The sequence below is a fragment of the Sinohyriopsis cumingii genome, chromosome 16, assembly GCF_028554795.1.
Source record: "Sinohyriopsis cumingii isolate HCF-2022 chromosome 16, ASM2855479v2, whole genome shotgun sequence".
Classification (NCBI taxonomy): Eukaryota; Metazoa; Mollusca; class Bivalvia; order Unionida; family Unionidae; genus Sinohyriopsis; species Sinohyriopsis cumingii.
Window position 1 is genome coordinate 93953201 of NC_142976.1, and position 25564 is coordinate 93978764.

The window sequence follows — 25564 nt, forward strand, 5'->3', positions numbered from 1 at the left end:
ATTATGAACTGAATGGTTTTTAATTTATTCTAGGACATATTGTTGTACAAGTCTTCCAGGCTTTTAAGGGTATCATTTTCACCCTATACTTTAACAGATTACAAACATCAAACGTACACTGGAGACATTGCCACATAATGTTACTCAGTAGATGTAACAGCACATATACCAAACTCTGATTGGCTGACACCTGAGGTCAGCTGGCTGACACCCGAGGTCAATTGGCTGATGAGGTCAACTAGCTGACAACTGAGGACAACTGGCTGACAACTGAGGACAACTGGCTGACAACTGGCTTCAACTGAGGACAACTGGCTGACAACTGAGGACAACTGGCTGACAACTGAGGACAACTAGCTGACAACTGAGGACAACTAGCTGACAACTGAGGTCAAATGGTTGACTACTATGAATAGAGAGGATACATGGCGCCTGCACATAGTGACAAGGGAGAGCACTTGCATCCTACTTCATCAGATCTTTTGATTTAACCTCTAAACATGTTTTGGTACACACCAATGAAACTTAATGGCTGACCACTACATGTTTCTCCCCCACCCCACCCCTGATAAATTTCTGTTTGACCCCTTGAGAGGATAATCCCTGCTTTTGGCTGTCTCAATCAAACGTCCATTTTTATCACATGCTTAAAAATGACAATAAGAAAGAACTCTTTTTATAATTTTAAAATTTAAATATTTTTAATGCAAATGCCCATGTTTGAATTTACATTTCATCTTAAATAAGTTTACATATTTTTAAATCTGTCATGGTACTTTTCACATTTAATGGGCAGTAGTTCAAAAAGACTACATTCGGTTAATAAATATTAAAACAGAAAAATACTTGATAGATATTTTAAAATATATTTCATTTTTCAATTCCTAGGTAGAATACAACTTTATCAAGATCACAAATGATACATGTATATAGACAAAACTACTACACAGAGTTGAACTGGATTCAATTAAATTTATTTAAAAAAACTAATGAAACAACTGAGGACTAATGAGTGGGTTTTTTTAAACTTTAAAATCTTAAGTTGCATATATGATATAATACTAGAGAACAGAGATCAAACTCAGCTATATTTTATTAAAATTTAGAAATTGATTTATGAAACTTGAGTGCCCCACCCAAGTGCCTGTGACCAAACCAAAGAACTTTACTGGACAGATTGGTGAACAAACAGACAGACAGAAAGATAGACAGACAACTGTATCACACTGACACAATGAGATTCATGGTGGGGCCAAAAAATGCTATGTACCAGTCTTTTCAAGTTAGCTCATGAAGAAACAGTAAAGCTTCCACAAAAATTCACAAATAAATTCATACTTTATTAAAAAGTTATCCCAAATTCAAACTATTTCTTTAGTTTCAAAAACTGTCAACTTAGCTTTAGTCTTGAGACTCTAATTTTCATGTGGATTTCACAATTGGTACAAGCCATTATTCAACAAGACTTCATGCCAAAAAATCTACCAGTGAGGAATACAAGAGTCTAGACTCCTATCCACACAAATATCTTTTTGTAAATCCACTAAAATAGTTAAAAAATATAATGAATTTTTCATATTCAGAAATGACTAAATAATTTGATCATGTTCATTTTAGGCGTACAAACTAGTTGGTCACGTTATTGCCTTCTTACTAAATAATGAGCAGAAGAAATCCAAAATGAAAAGCATTCATCTCCATTATACTGGATAAAACATACTGATATTTTGGCAAAATGCTAAATTAAAATTTTTCTCTGAAAATAAATAAACTATAGTCATTTTCTTATGAATATTAACAGTTTTACAATAAATAATAATAAGCTATTTTCTAACAATGGTTTAAGTGTTATTTTTAAACAATAACACTTATAGCTGATCCCAATATGTAATTTACATATATGTTCTTTTCCTTCAGCTGATGTACATACAAGTATACACAATCAGGTAGACATATAAATACAGGTTTAAATAAATTGCAACACTTAATCACACACCTATGACGTTCACAATATCAAATTGTCCATGACAGTAAAAGCATAAATATTTAAACAATCTTAGAGACCTTTGTATAACTCTAGTACTTGAATCACATATTTCTAAGAGGACAAAATTTGAACAACACGCTATTCAAACTCTGTGTTCTAATGGGAAAACAAAATTTGGGCAATTCATAACTTATTATCAACGTGAAATCTGGGCAGTAATGCAGGATTTTACAACTTTTCAAGATTTAGAAGAAGAAAAAAAAGAAAAAAAATTGTTTAGAATTTCTATTACTGTGTGATTAAATGTATGGCCTCTTAAGAATAATGAAAATAATGATCAACCTTGCTGAAAATAATGATCAACTTTGCTGAAAATAATGATCAACCTTGCTGAAAATAATGATCAACCTTGCTGAAAATAATGATCAACTTTGCTGAAAATAATGATCAACTTTGCTGAAAATAATGATCAACCTTGCTGAAAATAATGATCAACCTTGCTGAAAATAATAATCAACCTTGCTGAAAATAATGATCAACCTTGCTGAAAATAATAATCAACCTTGCTCACCTTGTAACTGTTTTATGTCCTTTGCCTTTTGTTATGATAGAATTCAGTTTGTAAGCTGTTTTTTGTTGAATATGTCTGTCAGTCAGACACTTTTGTTGAATAAGTCTGTCAGTTTGTAAGACACACTTTTGTTGAATATGCCTGACAGTTTGTAAGAATTACTTTTGTTGAATATGTCTTGACAGTTTGTAACAATTACTTTTGTTGAATATGTCTTGACAGTTTGTAACAATTACTTTTTTTGAATATGTCTGACAATTTTTAAGATTTTTGTTGAATAAGTCTGTTAATTTGTAAGACACTTTTGTTAAATATGTCTGTCAGTTTGTAAGACACTTTTGTTGAATAAGTCTGTCAGCTTGTAAGACACACTTTTGTTGAATATGTTTGACAGTTTGTAAGACACACTTTTGTTGAATAAGTCTGTCAGTTTGTAAGACACTTTTCTTAAATATGTCTGTCAGTTTGTAAGACACTTTTGTTGAATAAATCTGTCAGTTTGTAAGACACTTTTGTTGAATATGTTTGACAGTTTGTAAGATGCACTTTTGTTGAATATGTCTGACAGTTTGTAAGACAAACTTTTGTTGAATATGTCTGGCAGTTTGTAAGACAAACTTTTGCTGAGTATGTCTGACAGTTTGTAAGACAAACTTTTGTTGAATATGTCTGATAGTTTTATACACGCAGAACTGGAGTGATTGTATCCAACTGTAACATATGATAGAACTGATAAAGGACCATGTGCATTGGATACCTTTTACAATGACCACAAAACTTTGCAGTGGCTCACAAACTTAAAACAGTTTATTTAAAATAAAGTGCCATTAATCAAAGGTTCTGCTAACAAACAAATCATTTTAAGGAAATTCTAAAGTTTAAATAATTTTATACCAGCTTTATTTATAAATGTTTTGTGATGTGCGCTATGAGCAATTCTTGTAAACTTCTGCTCTTTTTAGTGATGCCACATTTGACATGAAGATCATTTACATAAACTTTGTACTGTGAACACTTAAAGGCAGTAAGCTAAACTAAGCCATTCACAAGTGTCAATACTGCAGTCTTAACTTTTAAAGCAGGAGTTTTTGCATTATTTAAAAAAAAAACAATTATCCTGCCTGGGTGGTATTAGTTGTCATTTCTAAGTATTCACAGCCATTTTCTAAAAAAAATCACCTTCTGATTCCAGCCAATCCACTGATTACTATGTCATTGTGGCATAATCCAAAATCCCTAAAGAGTGGCTACTGCATGAATAGCAACTGTGGCCTACTTTGCCAGCAGTGAGTAGTACCTCCAAAATGAATATAATCACAGTTTCATGACTGCGCATAAAACAGCATAAAAGAAACCACGCTCAATGCAAAAACTTAACGTATCAATAAAGTGTTAAAAATAGGCCCACATGACCTACTTTTGCTTTGATGTGAATTACCCTCCAAGTTAAATACACCCATCAATTTTCATATATCCATACAACAGTGTCAATGTGCTAAGCTCAATGCAAAAGCTTCATGTAAAAGCTAGAGCGTAAAAATTCACTGTGACCTATTTTTGTCCCATGGTTTTAGTAATACTGTTCAAAATAAACATACATATCAATGTTCTTGGCTGGACATAAAACAATGTTAGAGAAACTGAGCTAACTACAAATGTAATGAAATTATTGGAGCATTAAATGTGGACAATTGTGACCTACATTAGCTCATGAGTAATACCCTTCAGTAATAAACTCTGCTAGTTTTAGGACTTACATACAACAGTGCCAATGTGAAATGGAGCTCAATGTGAAAACTTTATTCATTCACTGTAATGTAGACAGCTGGATGCTGCAACCTACTTTTGCCATGGTGAGCAGTACCCTCTATGAAGAATACACCCATTAAGTTTTATGACTCTACACAACAGTGTCAAAGAAAGTAAATAAACAAAAAATATGGATTCAAATGATCTCTATGTCTTGCCTATGCATGGCAAGCAAAACAAAAAAAAACTCAACACAGTTGGCCACTGAAAGACTGTTATGGAAAAACATGTAGATTTTTGTTTGGAAAAAAAGTTTTTATCAGAATTATATACCAGGACAGAAGCTTAAGTGTATCAAAAGTGATAGGATTCAAATTTACCATTCACTGTTGCAGAATTTTTCAGATATGAACTGAATGTCCCTCTCTGAAAAAAGTGCAGGAAATACAATAGAGGGGATTTTCAAAAACATTGCTTAAAGATAAGATTGGACTTAAGATTTCAAGTAATGTAATAAAATGCAAGACAAACTCTATTATTCCTTTGACCCCACAATGAAGCCCCTAAGCTATGAAGTCCCTAAGAAACAGTCCCTTATAATATATCAGATCTCTGACTTTAAAGTCCCTCAATAGTTACTTATTATATATCACAGATCCCTGGCAATAAAGTCCCTTAGTTGTCCCTTATTACAGAACACCTGTAATTAACAGTCATGGATTCCAGTATTGAGTATAACACATTTTAATTCTGACATTACTGAAGAAAATTGTTCATTTAATTTCAGTTCTTGACTTATAATAATCCATTCTAATATAATTTTATATACAATGTACCATACATGTAAAGGCAAAGTGGTAGACTCACATGGCATAAGGCAGTATTGCCTATAATGTGGTAGACTCACATGGCATAAGGCAGTATTGCCTATAATGTGGTAGACTTACACAGTATAAGGTAGGACTACTTATATTGTGGTAGACATGGCACAATGTGGTAGATCATGTGACATTATACAGTACAAGGCAGTATCACCTACAACATGGTACACTAATATAGTATAAGGCGGTATTGCCTTGTACAGAAGAAGATGGTATTGGTGGTTAACCTATACAGCATAATGTGCCATTATTTATAACATAGTACACTTGTACAGTATGACAGTATTGCCTAGAAACTGGGAGGCTTGTACAGTATATGGCAGTATCACCTGTAACATAAACTTGGACACTATGGCAGTATCACCTGCAACATAATCCACTTGTACAGTATATGACAGTATCACATGTAACATGATCCACTTGTACAGTAGTATATGACAGTATCACCTGCAACATAATCCACTTGTACAGTATATGACAGCATCACATGTAACATGATCCACTTGTACAGTATATGGCAGTATCACCTGTAACATGATCCACTTGTATAGTATATGGTAGTATCATCTGTAACAAGATTCACTTGTACAGTATATGGCAATGATCACCTGTAACATGATCCACTTGTAGAGTATATGGCAGTATCACCTGTAACATGGTACACTTGGACACTATGGCAGTATCACCTGTTACATGATACACTTGGACAATATATGACAGTATCAAATACAACATGATCCACTTGTACAGTATATCGCAGTATCACCTGCAACATGATATACTTGTACAGTATATGGCAGTATCACCTATAACATGGTACACTTGTACATTATATGGCAATGATCACCTGTAACATGATACACTTGTACAGTATATGGCAGTATCACCTGTAACAAGGTACACTTGGACACTATGGCAGTATCACCTGTTACATGATACACTTGGACAATATATGACAGTATCAAATACAACATGATCCACTTGTACAGTATATCGCAGTATCACCTGCAACATGATATACTTGTACAGTATATGGCAGTATCACCTATAACATGGTACACTTGTACATTATATGGCAACGATCACCTGTAACATGATACACTTGTACAGTATATGGCAGTATCACCTGTAACAAGGTACACTTGTACAGTATATGACAATGATCACCTGTAACATGGTACACTTGTACAGTATATGGCAGCATCACCTGTAACAAGGTACACTTGTACAGTATATGGCAATGATTGCCTGCAACATGATAAACTTGTACAGTATATGGCAGTATCACCTTAACATGGTACACTTGTACAATATGGCAGTATCACCTTAACATGGTACACTTGTACAGTATATGGCAGTATCACCTGTAACAAGGTACACTTGTACAGTATATGGCAATGATTGCCTGCAACATGATACACTTGTACAGTATACTACATAGGTAACACATCTGCTTAGCAAAGACCAAAGATGATGATCATAGCTATGGAAAATAAAGTCCCCAAAAAGAATATTCACAGCAAATCATATACATAGATATTTCAATTTAGATGTGACACTCACAGGTGGAAATGATAGATGGAAGTCCAAATATATCTTACTTCTGCAAATTACTATTATGTTTTCTGGCAATCCAGTAGGATTATGTTGGCACCAACAGCATGCTGCTTTGGAAGCTGATCTTCCTGATGATTATGTCTACTGCCATGGTGACACACAGCTCAATGAGAGGCCCTAAGAATTCTGTGATTGGTGCCAATACTGATGACAACACCAATTTTGACCATTATGAAAATGTACTCAACCAGATGCCCTGACAAGTGTTGGGTGTTTCCAATCTTATAAAATTATGTGACAGATTAATACACAAACACAAGCAACCTTGACCATCATGAATATATACTTGACCAGCTGCCCTGACAAGTCATGAGATTGCTGATAAAATTACATAATAGGTCCAATTAAAAAAAAAAGGAAGCAATTCTCACCATCATGAAGATATACTTGTCCTGCTGCCCTGACAAGTAATATGACCACTTTTAAAATTATCTGAGGGGTCCAAATACACAAGACAAAAGCAATATTGACCATTATGTTGAGTTACTTGTTTGAGTGACATGTGTCAGGTGGGCAAGGTAAACTGTATTATTTTTTATATTTAAACATCCACTCAAAACATTAACACAATGACAATTTTTTTTTCTAGGCTAAAATGTCATAACACATACTTCAGCATGGTCCTGCAATAATATAAGTTCCTTCTTTTTTGGAACATTTTATGGACTACAGACATCCAAAGAACAGTGACCAGAGCTGGCTTATATTAAGTTCTGAGAGTAAAGTTTGATGCTGGAGTTGTCATGTTAGGATCCGCTAGAGACTCCATCAAGCAGTATTCCATCTCCTTTCCATGGCTACACTGTGACCCCTCAGAGAAGTTGTAGATAGCCATGATGAACCCTATTATGGCCACCAGGGTACCAAAGGTGGCAATCAGGATGGGGATAATGTTTGACTTGGAGAATATGGGTTCTTGGCGCAAGCGCATCACACACACTGGTGGTATGATGAATGCTAGTGGACAGGCTGCTAGCACACCCTAAAATATAAAAAAAATTAAATGAATTAAAAAAACTATGCTAATTTATAGGTAGCAAGTAGATGGTTGAAATGAGACTTCTAGTGTGAAGAGAGGGGTGGGGTAAGTGTTATATCAGCTTTCAGAAAGCTATTATAACTTCAAACATTGTTAACAATTATTTAAAGATGAGTTTCATCTTTGTAAAACTGTTTATTATTATTATTAATGTTATTATTATTATTGTTGTTGTTGTTGTTATTATTACCATTATCAAATGAAGGCATAGTGCTAAAACTATATCTGTAATTCAGGTCATTGCATAAGAATTGCAGTTGAATGTAAATGGGCCAAAGTAGACGATATGTGTGTGTTCGGTGTGAAGGAAGAAAGGGTGGGAGTAAAGGAAGAAAGGGTAAAATCCTTCTGCCACTAGGTTTCAATGGTCCCTCCTGAACAGAGAATGCATGATATTTACTATGTCCACTTGAAGTCCTTATTTAATCAAGTGATTGCTTTTCAAATACTAATTTAGAAATTTGGCCACTAATTTCTTTCTCATGGAACCTAGTATTAATATATAATAAAAAATAAACTTCTTTGTAAGGTTTGCATACAAACCATGCATGCTCAATTCATTAGAGTTTGAGAAATTGTCTTCAGTCTTGAAATATTGATGTTTCATAACATTTTTCTTGTCTGCACCTAATGACCTAGCCTCACACCAAGAGTTCAGATGCTATTTTGCCAGTAGGAAATTAAATACAGGATATCAAAATAAAAGTAAATAGTTTGTTGTCAACTATACTATATACATTAAAATCTAGGAAATGTATAATGGAAATATAATGGAAATGTATAATGGAAATATAATGGAAATGTATAATGGAAAAATCTTAAATCCATTTACAAGTAAATGGTGTATCTCAGAATAAATATTACTCTAGTTTGTATTTTCCCACCAGTAGACTGGTTCTCTGGCTGTAAGATAATTTGTGGTCTAATACCGTTTTATGAAGAAGAAGAAATAACACATTCTTAAATCAGTAACTTAATAAAATCTTCTGTACAACGTTCCACAAATCACAAAAGATAAGTCCATGTTTTAAAAAAATATAGGCAAAGCAACCCCTAGAGTGCCTAATCTGATGTAACATTTAATCCACATGAGACCTTCCAGTTCCACATGCTAATTGACAGACTGACTCTCTCCTACACTATGAATGACCCTAGTTGATCTGACCTTAGCAGACCTCAGAGAAGCATTCCCTGAAGGCTTTTCTAGACTAATTATGCTGAGGTAACATATGGTGTTAAATGCAGACATTTACCTAACTCAAACAAAAATCAAAATGCACAATTCTATAATCAAATTACAGCCATATAGCCACTCTCCATTCACACTCCTTAGTAAGATTTCAATGAGTACTACAATTTCCAAAAATGATATCTTAAGTAGAAATTACTTGTGAAATATTTCCTTACGAGCTAATCAATTCTAACATGTAATGTAACTACTTAAGTCAATTTTACGTACTTTATACCTACTTAAAGAGTTACAAAGTTTGCAATAAACAGTCACAAATCTCAGTGTTTGGCTATAATGAGAAACTGGCTATCGGTGATTTATTGTATGTCTACAAACACACCATTTCCCACCAATAACAGCTATCAGTGATTTATTGTTTGTCTACAAACACACCATTTCCCACCAAAAATAGCTATCAGTGATTTATTGCATGTCTACAAACACACTATTTCCCACCAATAATAGCTATCAGTGAGTTATTGTATGTCTACAAACACACCAATTCCCACCAATAATATCTATCAGTGATTTATTGTATGTCTACAAACACACCATTTCCCACCAATAATAGCTATCAGTGATTTAATGTATGTCTACAAACACACCATTTCCCACCAATAATAGCTATCAGTGATTTATTGTATGTCTACAAACACACCATTTCCCACCAATAATAGGTTTCTTTATTTCAACTGCTTATCTGCCTAAACTGCTGAATGTAACATCCCCCACTGTGTTACATAACACCATATGTAACATGACCTGCTGTGTTACATAACACCATATGTAACATCCTCCCACTGTGTTACATAACACTATATGTAACATCCCCCACTGTGTTACATAACACCATATGTAACATGCCCCACTGTGTTACATAATACCATATGTAACATCCCCCACTGTGTTACATAACACCATATGTAACATCCTCCACTGTGTTACATAACACCATATGTAACATGCCCCACTGTGTTACATAACACCATATGTAACATCCCCCACTGTGTTACATAACACCATATGTAACATCCCCCATTGGGTTAGATAACACCATATTTAACATGGATTGCTGCTACTATTTTACAGTAAATACAGATGAAAGCCTCTATCATAAAACCAAACAATAATTCATCAAGAGAATTATATACAAATGTATCTTCTCATCTACGACATAGATAAATACAGAACCACCTGAAGTAATTAAATCTTGCACAATAATATAAGCATAGTCAAGAAATGACCCCCACCCCAATAAAACCCCATAAATAAAGTGTTAGGCAAGAGTAAGTAGAGGCAAGTTTTGATTGATTCCATTTATCCTAAAGAACTTTTACTTCCATTGATGGGGCCCAGAGTGGCCGAGTGGCCTAAAGCGCTCTCCGTTACGGATCACTACCATCTCACCTCTGTCTGCGTATGTTCGAGTCTCGGATTCTGCCAATGTGGGTATGTGAGAAAGCTTGCCAGTAGCTTCTCGAGAGTCTTTGGTTCTTTCCAGGTTCTTCCTCCACCTTTAATACTGGCAACCATATATAGCCTATCATGGCAAATCCATGAAAGCGCTAAACCGATACCTATAATAAGACATGTGGACATAAACTGGGCCTGGTGATTATCATGGCCACAGACACCAGACCCACCAGATTCAACTCTTGTCTGTGCTTATGAAGATAACAACTTGTTCATGACATGCCAGCCAACAGCTGTATTCTATTATGTCTCTGTTCAAAATGCTACATTTACATTTAAGGCTTGCAGAGATCACTCTAATCTGATGAGCTGTGATCTTCATGACACATATCTGACCATTTGAGACTTCAGACTGTTTCAGTCAGAGTACATCACTTCAGTAAAGTATACCATTTCATTAAGAGTATGCCACTTCAGTCAGAGTATGCCCTTCAGAGTAGGCCACTTCAGTCAGAGTATGCCCTTCAGTCAGAGTATACCCTTCAGTAAAATTATGCCACTTTAGTCAGAATATGCCCTTCAGTCAGAGTATACCCTTCAGGAAAATTATGCCACTTCAGTCAGAGTATGTCCTTCAGAGTATGCCACTTCAAAGTATGCCCTTCAGTAAAAGTATGCCACTACAGCAAAAGTATGCCCTTTAGTAAAAGTATGCCAAATCAGAGTATGTACTTCAGAGTATGCCACTTCAGTCAGAGTATGCCCTTCAGAGTATGCCACTTCAGTCCAAGTATGCCCTTCAGAGTATGCCACTTCAGTCCAAGTATCATCTTCAGTAAAAGTATGCCACTTCAGTAAAAGTATGCCCTTCAGTCAGAGTATGTCCTTCAGTAAAAGTACGCCCTTCAGTAAAAGTATGCCAAATCAGAGTATGTACTTCAGAGTATGCCACTTCAGTCAAAGTATGCCCTTCAGTAAAAGTATGCCAAATCAGTCAGAGTATGCCCTTCAGTAAAAGTATGCCACTTCAGTCAGAGTATGCCATTTCAGTAAGAGTATGCCCTTCAGTAAAAGTATGCCACTTCAGTCAGAGTATGTCCTTCAGAATATGCCACTTCAGTCAGAGTATGCCCTTCAGGAAAATTATGCCACTTTAGTCAGAGTATGCCCTTCAGTAAGAGTATGCCACTTCAGTAAGACAATGCTGTTAAATGTTTAGGCTCTTACAAAACATAAGTGAGTTCGAATCCCAACGAAACCCAAAATGAAGATGATGACATCTGTTGTAACCTGTGAAGTGCTGCAGTGTCAACAGTCTCTTGCTGAATCACAGAAAATATTATTCCAGTCTTTTTCATTCTGTACAAATTTTGATAAACGTCCTTATCCAAGAACTAATTTAGAGCACTAGTATTTCCAAGGGAAAGAATCACTTTCCTTCACAATAATTTGAAGAAAATAAAATAATTAGCCCAAATGGACACAACATAAAACAACTGGACGTCTCCAGTTCTAAGGCACTAATTACAATTCCTTCTCAAAACATTAGTAATAAGTCTAACTACAATGCAAAATAAATTCCTGGATGGAGGTCAAGTGTTCATCCTACTGGGAAAACCAAAAGTTTGTAACAATAAACATGTTATTTGTCACATACTCCCAGTATGTCCTTAACTGAAATCAATGGTTTTTTACTCTGGGGAAAGAATTTTAAAATTTTTAAAAAAGTTATTTACTCCAACTGTCACTGATGTCTGAATTAAGGTCTGGAACTAGGTCAGCATTAGATACAATGTCTCTATAAAGTTGTTTACGTCAAAAGGTATAAAAAAGATCAGTCAGAACTGAACTGAATTCTGAACAAATATCAAATACAGTAGATAAAGTTACAATATAATAGCATGTAACGGAATATAAAACAATTAAAAAAGACAAACAATTCAAATAAATCAACAAATAAATTAAATCAAATATACATAACAAAGCCACTTTAGTAAGAGTATGACATGTCAGTCAAAGTATGCCACTTCAGTCAGAGTATGCCACTTCAATAAGAGTATGTCACTTCAGTCAGCGTATGCCACTTCAGTCAGAGTATGCCACTTCAGTCAGTATGTCACTTCATTAAGAGTATGCCACTTAAGTCAGTATGCCACTTCAGTAAAAGTATGCCATTTAGTCAGAGTGTGCCACTTCAGTCAGAGTATGACACTTCAGTCAGAGTATGTCACTTCAGTAAAAGAATGCCACTTCAGTAAGAGTATGCTACTTCTGTGCGAGTATGTCACTTCAGTAAAAGTATGCCATTTAGTCAGATTATGCCACTTCAGTCAGTGTATGCCATGTCAGTCACAGCATGACACTTCAGTCAGAGTATGCCACTTCAGTAAGAGTATGCCACTTCAGTCAGAGTATGCCACTTCAGTAAGAGTATGTCACTTCATTCAGAGTATGCCACTTAAGTCAGTATGCCACTTCAGTAAAAGTATGCCATTTAGTCAGAGTGTGCCACTTCAGTCAGAGTATGACACTTCAGTCAGAGTATGTCACTTCAGTAAAAGAATGCCACTTCAGTAAGAGTATGCTACTTCTGTGCGAGTATGTCACTTCAGTAAGAGTATGCCACTTGAGTCAGTGTATATCACTTCAGTCAGTGTATATCACTTCAGTCAGTATGCCACTTCAGTAAAAGTATGTTATTTAGTCAGAGTATGCCACTTCAGTTAGAGTATGTCACTTCAGTAAAAGTATGCCAGTTTAGTCAGAGTATGTCACTTCAGTCAGAGTATGCCATTTCAGTCAGAGTATGTCACTTCAGTAAGAGAATGCCACTTTAGTGAGAGTGTGTCACTTCATTAAGAGTATGCCATTTCAGTGGGAGTATGCTACTTCAGTAAGACTATGTCACTTCAGAGTATGCCATTTCAGTGAGAGTATGTAAGTCAAGTAAACATATGCCACTTCTTTAAGAGTATGCCACCTCAGTAAGAGTATGTCACTTCAGTAAGAGTATGTCACTTCAGTAAGAGTATGCCACTTCAGTAAGAGAGTGTCACTTCAGTCAGAGTATGCCATTTCAGTAAGAGTATGCCACTTCAGTAAAAGTATGTCATTTAGTCAGAGTATACCACTTCAGTAAGATTACGCATGATGAAAGGGGCAATGAGAATCACTTTGCGGTATTATCTTCAGTAGCAAGACTTGGGGCTGGATGGCAGTAAGTATAGGCCCCAAAAACCTCCCAACTGACTGATAGTGCACATCAATGGCCCAGATGTCTGGGACCAGAGAGACAAAGCCTTGAAGTTTAGGATTCCACCTTGCTGCAGGATGACCCCAATGCTAAATCCATTGAAGAGAATGAGACTGACTAATGAACGAACTGTTCAGCGTGAAGGGCACTCTCACTGATCTTATTTTTACTTGAGGAAATATATGGTGGTTTACCAACTTGGAATAGTGTTTCTACTATATACATTGCATTAGCTTTATTTATCAGCCTGTGTCTTCTTGTACAATGAACGATATAGCCGATTCTTGTCACATTTGACTTTTTCCTAGCTAGTACATATCTGACATGAAAATCATCCATATTTTAAGAAAAGTATTAAGGGAAAACGTTAAAAAAGGAATTAAGGAAAGAATCCCATTAAATTGTCCTCTTAAACTAAGATGTGGAAATAGTTTTCTTGATGCATTATTTATGTTCTAACTTAGCTCAAAATTGTCAAATTTGGATTGTCTATATGAAAGAATATTGTAACAAGTTAAATGGAAAGTGCCGACTTCATACTATCAGCAAAATTTTTTTTTTAATGTAAATGCAAGCATTTATGGTGATATATAATAATTTATAATTAGAGATTTGCATATTTATTTCTAGTGGAAAAGAATGGCAACAAATTCAAATTTTATGAATGCATGGAACTACATGTCACTACACACATTAATTCTATGTCACTACTTACATTAAGTTCCAGGACAATTCCCAGACAGTCTGTTGTCATGGAGAGAGCTGCATTTGTTAAGACGATTACCAAGCTAACCACTATGTGGCGCCAAAGTGGAGCTGGCTGGGAACTTGGAAATAAAGCGTGTTCTATAACCTGCAAATGTAAATGTAATAAATAAATCGATACTGTATTTGAGTTATGACTTTCTGGGCGCTTAGAAAATAAAATAAATTCTTCTGTGTCCCCTTCTTCCCTACTCCCTTACCTTCTAACCCATCTGGCTGCATTGACAACCACACAATATTTGAAGTTAGATAAGCCTACAAGAATAATAAATAAAAAGTGCATACAAGAATAATAAATAAAAAAATTATTTCCAAAACTCTTACAAGTTTGGCAGACTTATGGCTGTCATTTTACTCAGAATACTGACCCTGGCATGATGGCTTTTCTTGCGGTTCAAAAACTAGAATTTTGAAGGACTGCAATGAATGAAACCAAATATAAAATGGATATCAAAACAGAAGACCCAATTTTTATTTTTATTTTTTTGCTGAGACTCACAATTTGATTTATTTCCCTTTCTGAATCATGTATCTTGACCCAAGGGCTCTTGAATTATTTCATATTGCCAGGGTCGTCACAGCCATATGGACACATTTATAGACATCCTGATAGTCTGCAGTATTAAAAATCAATCAAAAATTAAAAAATAATGAACACATGAAATTGGAGTTGATATAGTAATTAGTAAAATATTTACTCAAGTCATATGACTAGTTAATCAACTGTTGAGCATTAGGCCACATGGCATTGACAGACCATGAGATGATGTCTTTCAGTTGTTGAAACCATGTAATTTTTTCTTTCTTTTGATTGGTTCAATGTCATGCTTTACACATGATTGGAAACATCATCCTGGGGAAATTGGAACTAAGTGCCCTTCCCAATGTCACGCTTTACACACGACTGAAATGCAAACAGTTTGCTATTTCAAGTGCCCTTCCCAATGTCATGCTTTACACACGATTGACAACATCATCCTAGATGATATTGGAACTAAGTGCCCTTCCCAATGTCATGCTTTACACCCGATTGGCAACATCATCCTGGGGAAATTGGAACTAAGTGCCCTTCCCAATGTCATGCTTTACACACGATTGACAACATCATCCTAGATGATATTGGAACTAAGTGACCTTCCCAATGTCATGCTTTACACCCGATTAGCAACATCATCCTGGGGGAATTGGAACTAAGTGCCCTTCCCAATGTCATGCTTTACACATGATTGGCAACATCATCTTGGGGAAATTGGAACTAAGTGCCCTTCCCAATGTCATGCTTTACACATGATTGGCAACATCATCCTGGGGAAATTGGAACTAAGTGCCCTTCCCAATGTCATGCTTTACACCCGATTGGCAACATCATCCTGGGGAAATTGGAACTACGTGCCCTTCCCAATGTCATGCTTTACACCCGATTGGCAACATCATCCTGGGGAAATTGGAACTAAGTGCCCTTCCCAATGTCGTGCTTTACACCCGATTGGCAACATCATCCTGGGGAAATTGGAACTAAGTGCCCTTCCCAATGTCATGCTTTACACCCGATTGGCAACATCATCCTGGGGAAATTGGAACTAAGTGCCCTTCCCAATGTCATGCTTTACACCCGATTGGCAACATCATCCTGGGGAAATTGGAACTAAGTGCCCTTCCCACATCACAGCAGCTGACTATAACTGGTCTTGGCAGTATCCACACCGCAAACCTTAGATTACAATTGTAATGCTTTACCAACTGACCTACTGTGGCTCGGTCTTTTTTAAACCAAAGAATTAACTGAAATATATTATTTTAAAAATTAATTAATGCTTGAACTAAAATATTCCAGAGCATCCTTTATTGAAAATGTAATTTTGAAGATGAAGAGTGGTCCCTTTGTAACACATGCAAAGTCGTAGGATGTGTGACTATGGGTTTCGCTTTAATTTAAAAAAATTGGACCAAAACAGTAATAAAATGCATGAACATTTGTATATTGTATTTTCAAGCTGTGGCTTTATTTCTTCAGTAAATTCTTCCTACAGATAAACTTTCACTCATATCTGACAGTTTCCCTTTACCTAATGAAAGCACTTTTGCACGACTCTACTTCATTCTCATGGAAGAGCTTTTGGATGCCTCTACCTGATTCACATGGAAGCATGTTTGGATGCCTCTACCTGATTCACATGGAAGCATGTTTGGATGCCTCTACCTGATTCATATGGAAGCATGTTTGGATGCCTCTACCTGATTCATATGGAAGCACGTTCGGATGCCTCTACCTGAGTCACATGGAAGCACATTTAGATGCCTCTACCTGAGTCACATGGAAGCATGTTTGGATGCCTCTACCTGATTCACATGTAAGCATGTTTGGATGCCTCTACCTGAGTCACATGGAAGCACGTTTGGACGCCTCTACCTGATTCACATGTAAGCATGTTTGGATGCCTCTACCTGATTCACATGGAAGCATGTTTGGATGCCTCTACCTGATTTACATGGAAGCATGTTTGGATGCCTCTACCCAATTCACAAGGAAGCATGTTTGGATGCCTCTACCTGAGTCACATGGAAGCACGTTTGGATGCCTCTACCTGATTCACATGGAAGCATGTTTGGATGCCTCTACCCAATTCACAAGGAAGCATGTTTGGATGCCTCTACCTGAGTCACATGGAAGTACGTTTGGATGCCTCTGCCTGATTCACATGTAAGCATGTTTGGATGCCTCTACCTGATTCACATGGAAGCATGTTTGGATGCCTCTACCCGATTCACATGTAAGCACGTTTGGATACCTCTACCTGATTCACAAGGAAGCATGTTTGGATGCCTCTACCTGATTCACATGTAAGCATGTTTGGATGCCTCTACCTGAGTCACATGGAAGCACGTTTGGATGCCTCTACCTGATTCACATGTAAGCATGTTTGGATGCCTCTACCTGATTCACATGGAAGCATGTTTGGATGCCTCTACCTGATTCATATGGAAGCACGTTTGGATGCCTCTGCCTGACTCACATGTAAGCATGATTGGATGCCTCTACCTGATTCACATGGAAGCATGTTTGGATGCCTCTACCTGATTCATATGGAAGCATCTTTGGATGCCTCTGCCTGATTCACATGGAAGCGTCTTTGGATGCCTCTACCTGATTCACATGGAAGCATGTTTGGATGCCTCTACCTGATTCACATGTAAGCATGTTTGGATGCCTCTACCTGATTCACAAGGAAGCATGTTTGGATGCCTCTACCTGATTCATATGGAAGCATCTTTGGATGCCTCTGCCTGATTCACATGGAAGCGTCTTTGGATGCCTCTACCTGATTCACATGGAAGCATGTTTGGATGCCTCTACCTGATTCACATGGAAGCATGTTTGGATGCCTCGACCTGATTCACATGGAAGCATGTTTGGATGCCTCTACCTGATTCACATGTAAGCATGTTTGGATGCCTCGACCTGATTCACATGGAAGCATGTTTGGATGCCTCTACCTGATTCACATGGAAGCATGTTTGGATGCCTCTACTTGATTCACATGTAAGCATGTTTGGATGCCTCTACCTGATTCATATGGAAGCATCTTTGGATGCCTCTGCCTGATTCACATGGAAGCGTCTTTGGATGCCTCTACCTGATTCATATGGAAGCATCTTCGGATGCCTCTACCTGATTCATATGGAAGCATGTTTGGATGCCTCTACCTGATTTACATGTAAGCATGTTTGGATGCCTCTACCTGATTCATATGGAAGCATGTTTGGATGCCTCTACCTGATTCACATGTAAGCACATTTGGATGCCTCTACCTGATTCATATGGAAGCATGTTTGGATGCCTCTGCCTGACTCACATGTAAGCATGTTTGGATGCCTCTACCTGATTCACATGGAAGCATGTTTGGATGCCTCTACCTGATTCATATGGAAGCACGTTCGGATGCCTCTACCTGAGTCACATGGAAGCACATTTGGATGCCTCTACCTGAGTCACATGGAAGCATGTTTGGATGCCTCTACCTGAGTCACATAGAAGCACGTTTGGATACCTCTACCTGAGTCACATAGAAGCATGTTTGGATACCTCTACCTGATTCACATAGAAGCATGTTTGGATGCCTCAAACCTGATTCACATGGAAGCAAGTTTGGATGCCTCTACCTGAGTCACATGGAAGCACATTTGGATGCCTCTACCTGAGTCACATGGAAGCATGTTTGGATGCCTCTGCCTGATTCACATGGAAGCGTCTTTGGATGCCTCTACCTGATTCATATGGAAGCATCTTCGGATGCCTCTACCTGAGTCACATGGAAGCATGATTGGATGCCTCTACCTGATTCACATGGAAGCATGTTTGGATGCCTCTACCCGATTCACATGGAAGCATGTTTGGATACCTCTACCCAATTCTCATGGGAGTGCATTTCAACATTAGCCATTTTGAGGTGATTTTCATAGCACCACCTTTAGCGAAAAACCCCTATTCAATACTTCATTCATTGATGTGAATGACCATTATGTCAAATCACTTGGTGGTTGTTTAAGCTCAAGTCATAATCTGCTCTTTAAAGTAACTGGGTCAGATTCTCCACTCTCCAAAATGGAGGCCACGGATTTCGTTCAGTACTTTCTGAAGTTTTCACTATTAGAATCACTACTATGAAAGCTTCATTAACTTAGGTAAAGGCTCTGATATTGATGTAGGCAACAATGAGTTTTTATAATTTATCAACTTCAGATGATTTAGCAATGTAGACATAGACAAAGAACTGGCGAATTTTGAGTATGAGAAATGGCAGTTATGGTTGGTCACATGGCTTTATTGGCTTAATAGTGAATGAGTTCTCTCACGATTTTAAAGCACATTAAAATTCTTTGGTGAAAAATAATTATTGAATGTAACACAAAGAAACAATCTGTAAAATTAGACCTAGTGACCTTGACATTTTTGTTACTTAAAGCATTTATTTGATAGTTAATTGGATAAACAAATCAATTATGATTTGATATGATGATATTTGAGATACCTAATGACCAGTGTCTCATTGCTCAGAGCATATATGAGGCATGTCCAGCAAATAGTGATTTCAGGATCTCTGATCTCTAGTTACAAAGCATTTTCATCAGAGTATATGCCCTGCACGTAATGCAAATACAGTGATTTCAGGATCCCCGAGCCCTAGTTACGAAGCATTTTCAGAATGATACAGCAAATATTAAAATTTGCCAAAACCTGTAACATATCTCTCCACTTACATGTACAGTGTAAAACACTCTCAGGTTACAGTTTATGTAGTATACCTCCAGTTACATGTAACCTACCTCTCTAGTTACAAAACATTCAGTGGGATATGTTAGCATTACAGTAACAGCAAAAATGAATCGAGCTGCAGACATCAGATTGTCTTCATGGCAATAATTCTCCAGCAGGTCTCCTGCAATATACACCAAGAAAGTGTAGCCATTAATATAGGAATATCACAGTGTGCTATTTCAAACATAAAAATAGATCACAGTGTGCTATTTCAAACATTAATAGTGGGATCTCACAGTTTGCTATTTCAGTAATTGATAATTGGATCTCACAGTATGCTATATAAAACATTAATATAGGCATAACACACACTTTGCTATTTCAAACATTAATATAGGGATCACAGTGTGCTATTTCAAACATTAATATAGGGATAACACACACTTTGCTATTTCAAACATTAATATAGGGAGAACACACACTTTGCTATTTCAAACATTAATATAGGGATAACACACCCTTTGCTATTTCAAACATTAATATAGGGATAACACACACTTTGCTATTTCAAACATTAATATAGGGATCACAGTGTGCTATTTCAAGCATTAATATAGGGATAACACAAAGTTTGCTATTTCAAACATTAATAAAGGGATAATACAGTTTGCTATTTGAACATTAATATAGGGATAACACAGTTTGCTATTTCAAACATTAATAAAGGGATAATACACAGTTTGCTATTTTAAACATTAATATAGGGATAACACAGTTTGCTATTTCAAACATTAATAAAGGATAATACACAGTTTGCTATTTTAAACATTAATATAGGGATAACACACAGTTTGCTATTTTGAACATTAATATAGGGATAACACACAGTTTGCTATTTCAAACATTAATAAAGGGGTAATACATAGTTTGCTATTTTAAAGATTAATATAGACATAACACACAGTTTGCTATTTTAAATATTAATATAGGGATAACACAGTTTGCTATTTTAAATATTAATATAGGGATAACACAGTTTGCTATTTCAAACATTAATAAAGGATAATACACAGTTTGCTATTTTAAACATTAATATAGACATAACACACAGTTTGCTATTTTAAATATTAATATAGGGATAACACAGTTTGCTATTTCAAACATTAATTTAGGGATAACACAGTTTGCTATTTCAAACATTAATATAGGGATAACACACAGTTTGCTAATTTAATTATTTATATAGAGATAGAGATGACACACATAAATGTTCAGCCATTAATAAAGGGATAACACACAGTTTGCTATTTATTTTAAACATTTGCTGAGACACAAGGGCAGAGTTTGGGAATGAGAATGGTGCCCAAGAGTTTAAATTCTTTCCTCAGTCTAACAAAAGCATGTCTGTCTAACAAAAGCATACGTCTTTACCAAAGCATGTCTGTCTAACAAAGGCATATATGTCTAACCAAAGCATGACTGTCTAACAAAAACATGTATGTCTTACCAAAGTATGTGTCTTACCAAATAATATATGTCTAACCAAAGCATGTCTAACAAAAGCATGCATGTCTAACAAAAGCATGTATGTCTAACCAAAGCATGTATGCCTAACCAAAGCATATATATCTAACCAAAGCATGTCTGTCTAACAAAAGCATGTCTGTCTAACAAAAACATGTATGTCTTACCAAAGCATGTATGCCTAACCAAAGCATGTCTAACAAAAGCATGTTTGTCTAACCAAAGCATGTCTGTCTAACCAAAGCACATCTGTCTAACCAAAGCATATCTGTCTAACAAAAGCATGTTTGTCTAACCAAGGCATGTCTGTCTAACCAAAGCACATCTGTCTAACCAAAGCATGTCTGTCTAATCAAAGTATGTCTGTCTAACCAAAGCATGTCTGTCAAGGCAAGAAGAACCAGCAAAACCACATAGGAACTGACTTTAAGTGATGTGCAATTTTAGAACCTATTGCCAAGAAAGAACCCTAAAGGTAAAAGTCTTCATTAAAAAAAACTCCCACAAAATCTGTCACGATCATAAACTACAATACAGGTCTTCATAAAAAAAAAACTCCCACAAAATCTGTTACGATCATAAAATACATTACAGATAGAATAAAAAATATGGACTAGTCATTTGAGCAGGTCTGTGATGTAGAATGAATGGTTTCAAAAAATGCAACTGGTTTAAACTGTCAAGGACCCTCTGGTGGAATTATAAATTTAATGCATATTTTATGTCACTAATGCTTTTCATTTTTAAAATCGAAAGGGGCTATATAAAGCAAACAAGAGGGCAAGCAAATACTACACTTAATTCATATCTTGTTCAGGTACTCCAAAAATCAGACTCGTAAAGGAATTCCAAAGATCAGACCCGAACAATTACTCTAAAAATTCTGACTCATACAGGTACTTCAAAAATCAGACTTGCACAGTTACTCCAAAAATCACTCATTTGAGCATATATGTTTTTTGAACAGTTTTAGTTTTTAAAAAAAAACTGATAAACACTTCTTGTGTGCTTAAAAATGTAATCATTATTTCATTCTTTGAAGTCCTTACAATGCAAACCCGGGAAAACCCCGGAAAGAACCACCAACCCACGAGAAGCTATTGGCAAGCTTTCTCACATACCCACATTAGCCAAATCCGAGACTCGAATCCACACAGACATAGGTCAGATGGGAGTGATCTGAAATGGAGAGTGCTTCTGACCACTTGGCCACTCGGGACCTCTTTAACAATAATCCATTGCTGGAAGAATATATGAACTGTAGTACAGAATGTGAGTTTTTCTATGTACATATTTCTTGTTTTTGCAGAGCAGAGTAATTTTGGACGACAGTGTTTGATTAAGCTTATCAAGATGGTCATCCCATTGTAAATTATTATCTACAGACACACCAACAAGCTTTTCATGTTTGACATTTTTTAACTGATGATTATTTGTTGAAAGAGATAATTATGGGTTCCCAAAATACAATAGTTTTTGTGATGTTCCCAAATCATACATTTTCCTTTGCCTTCATTAATTACCATCATATTTTGTTATGCCCAACTTTGAACTCTATCTAATAAAGTCAGAGTCTAATCTTGTTTTGGAAACTTCATTATCAGAACAAGATGTATTCAAGGTTCCATTATCTACAAACAAATCTATATTTGTGAATTCATCATTTAATGAGGAAGGCTAATTACATAAATAAAAGAGAGGAGAGGGTCTCGGCTAATTACATAAATAAGAGAGAGGACAGGGTCTAAAACAGAACCCTGAGAGACCCCTGAAAGAACAGCATGAGTCTGTGAGCTAATATTGCCAGTGGTCACTTGCTGAAACATTTGGTTTAAGTGTGATTTAAAGCAGTTTAAAGAAAAATTATGAAACCCGTATTTTCATGATCAATGAGATCAAAGAGTTTCTTGACGTCAATGAAAACAATCTCAGTCAAAGAACCATTATCTCTTTCTTGTAGCCAATGATCTGTTAATTTGGTGAGTTCTGTTCAGCATTGGTGATATTGTCTTTATCCTGATTATACCATAAGAAACAGAAAGTTTCACAAATTTCACAGACCTGCATAGCTTTTTGCTTTTCAAACAATTTTTATAATATAGCTATTTCATTGTTAGGACCATTCCAGTGGCCTAGTGGTTAGAGCATCCACCTCGAATGTGGGAAGTTATGAGTTCGAACCCCGGCAGAGTCATACCAAGACTTATAAATATGGTATTAGCATCTGCCTCACTTGGCGCTCATTGTTAAGAGGTTAGTGTTAGGACTAGTTGGCCTGGTGTCAGGATAATGTGACTTGGTGGGACATGATGCTACATGTCTGCGGCATCATGCCCCAGTGCTAGATATCACTATAAACTGCCACACTGCAGATATCATAGCGATATGACTGAAAAATGGTTAAAGTTAAGTCAAAAATCAAAATCACACACACACACAATTTCAATGTTATTAATGGTGCATCAATTTTAAGAATGTATTGACCAATTTTAAGAATGTATTGACCATTACCATTCAGTCCCGAGAATGTTATGTATACTCCGCTTATTGAAAATATCAAGTCTGAGTCTTGGGTTGAGCCAATGTGGGTATGTGAGAAAGCTTGCCAGGGGTTTTCCCTGATTCTTCCTACACCAGTTATACTTGTTTGCTGAAAATTTACATGAAACCAACAACAATTAGCTACTGAAAAATATTTATCATCAGGAATTTTAACTCTTTTAGATGAATTTTACCATTTACAGAAATTGATATGTCATCATCTGCCTAATAGATGCTTCCTGACAAGGTCACTAGCAGATAATATTCTGCCCATTTTACCTGGACAATGGGCAACATGGCAGTTTCTCCTATATTTGACTGCCAAAACTGACCATTTCAAACAAGGCACAATGAAGCAAAATGAATTTTTAAATTACAAATATAGATACTAACAATGATTTGCATTATGTTTATGCATGTATTTTTTGTCTTCAGATTTAAAGAATTTATTTCAACTTATAAACACCATAAAAAGGCAACGGTAAATCTGCCAGCATACCACAAATATAGCTGCTGATAAGTAATTCTATTTATTCATGGGGGAAAATGACAAATACTGGACGGGTTCAGCTGTTTTAGACACTTCCAAACAATGTTTTAGTACTCTTAGTATCATCAACATCCTTTCAATAGCATTTTTCCTTTACCTTATCAATCAGGTACATAGTGTTATTCCTCAACTTTCTATAGCTTATAAATGTCACAGTAATTTTAACATCCATTGGTTTATGGGTTATTTGATGGTTTTACATTCCATTTAAGAAATGCACACTCCAGATCTATTATTTATCTCACTCCAAGTCCATTTAAGAAATGCACACTCTAAATCTATTATTTCTCTCACTCCAAGTCCATTTAAGAAATGCACACTCCAAATCTATTATTTATCTCACTCCAAGTCCATTTAAGAAATGCACACTCCAAATGTATTATTTCTCTCACTCCAAGTCCATTTAAGAAATGCACACCCCAGATCTATTATTTATCTCACTCCAAGTCCATTTAAGAAATGCACACTCCAAATCTATTATTTCTCTCACTCCAAGTCCATTTAAGAAATGCACACTCCAAATCTATTATTTATCTCACTCTAAGTCCATTTAAGAAATGCACACTCCAAATCTATTATTTCTCTCACTCCAAGTCCATTTAAGAAATGCACACTTCAGATCTATTATTTCTGTCACTCTATGAATAAAAGCATGAACATGCACTGAGTCTGTAATTTAATCCATATTGTCAGATTCCCTCTTTACCCAGATAAATAAACAAGGACAAATATATTCTTTGTATGGATAATGAAAATCAAACTATGACAAAAATATTTTTTGTATGCAAAATGAAAAATTATTAGAGTAAAATTTATAATCTTCAGCTCCCTCGATTTTTGTTGATCACTGCATGGTTTTGTTGTCAGACATGCACTAACTTTACATATAAACTACAGTATACATGAATATTACAGGGAAGCTGATTATTTCATTAGAAGCTGTAGTTAAAAAGAAAAAAACACAACATAAAAATCAGTCCTTAAATTTTAATTTTGTTGATAATGAAATATAAAAATAGAATCAGAATATTTAACCTGTATGTCATCAAATCACAATTTTCATCATCAAAAAACAGTTAAACCTCTACCATAGCTGCCTTTGAAACCCTTAAAATAAATCTATTACAAGCATCCCAATTTTGAAAGAATGCCTAAATTATAGTCATTATAGCAAATCAAATTTTCT

At 35.9% G+C, this 25564-nt stretch overlaps 1 protein-coding gene across 6 annotated transcripts in view; it reads right to left on the reverse strand.

Moving 5' to 3' along the window:
- Positions 1-673: 673 nt before the first annotated feature.
- The window catches only part of LOC149781011 (putative sodium-coupled neutral amino acid transporter 11), a 135000-nt gene continuing 110109 nt past the window's right edge, over positions 674-25564 (reverse strand). For 2 of the 6 annotated variants that reach the window (XM_089938127.1, XM_089938128.1), the window contains 3 exons: positions 19832-19944; positions 14457-14594; positions 674-7787 (listed from right to left, as the gene is read on the reverse strand). In XM_089938127.1, coding sequence (XP_089794253.1) covers positions 7512-7787; positions 14457-14594; positions 19832-19944 — 527 coding nt within the window. In that variant the 3' untranslated portion in view covers positions 674-7511. The remainder of the gene's footprint in view (positions 7788-14456; positions 14595-19831; positions 19945-25564) is intronic. The other 4 variants (XR_016415194.1, XR_016415193.1, XR_016415192.1 and 1 more) reach the window with 4 other exon arrangements.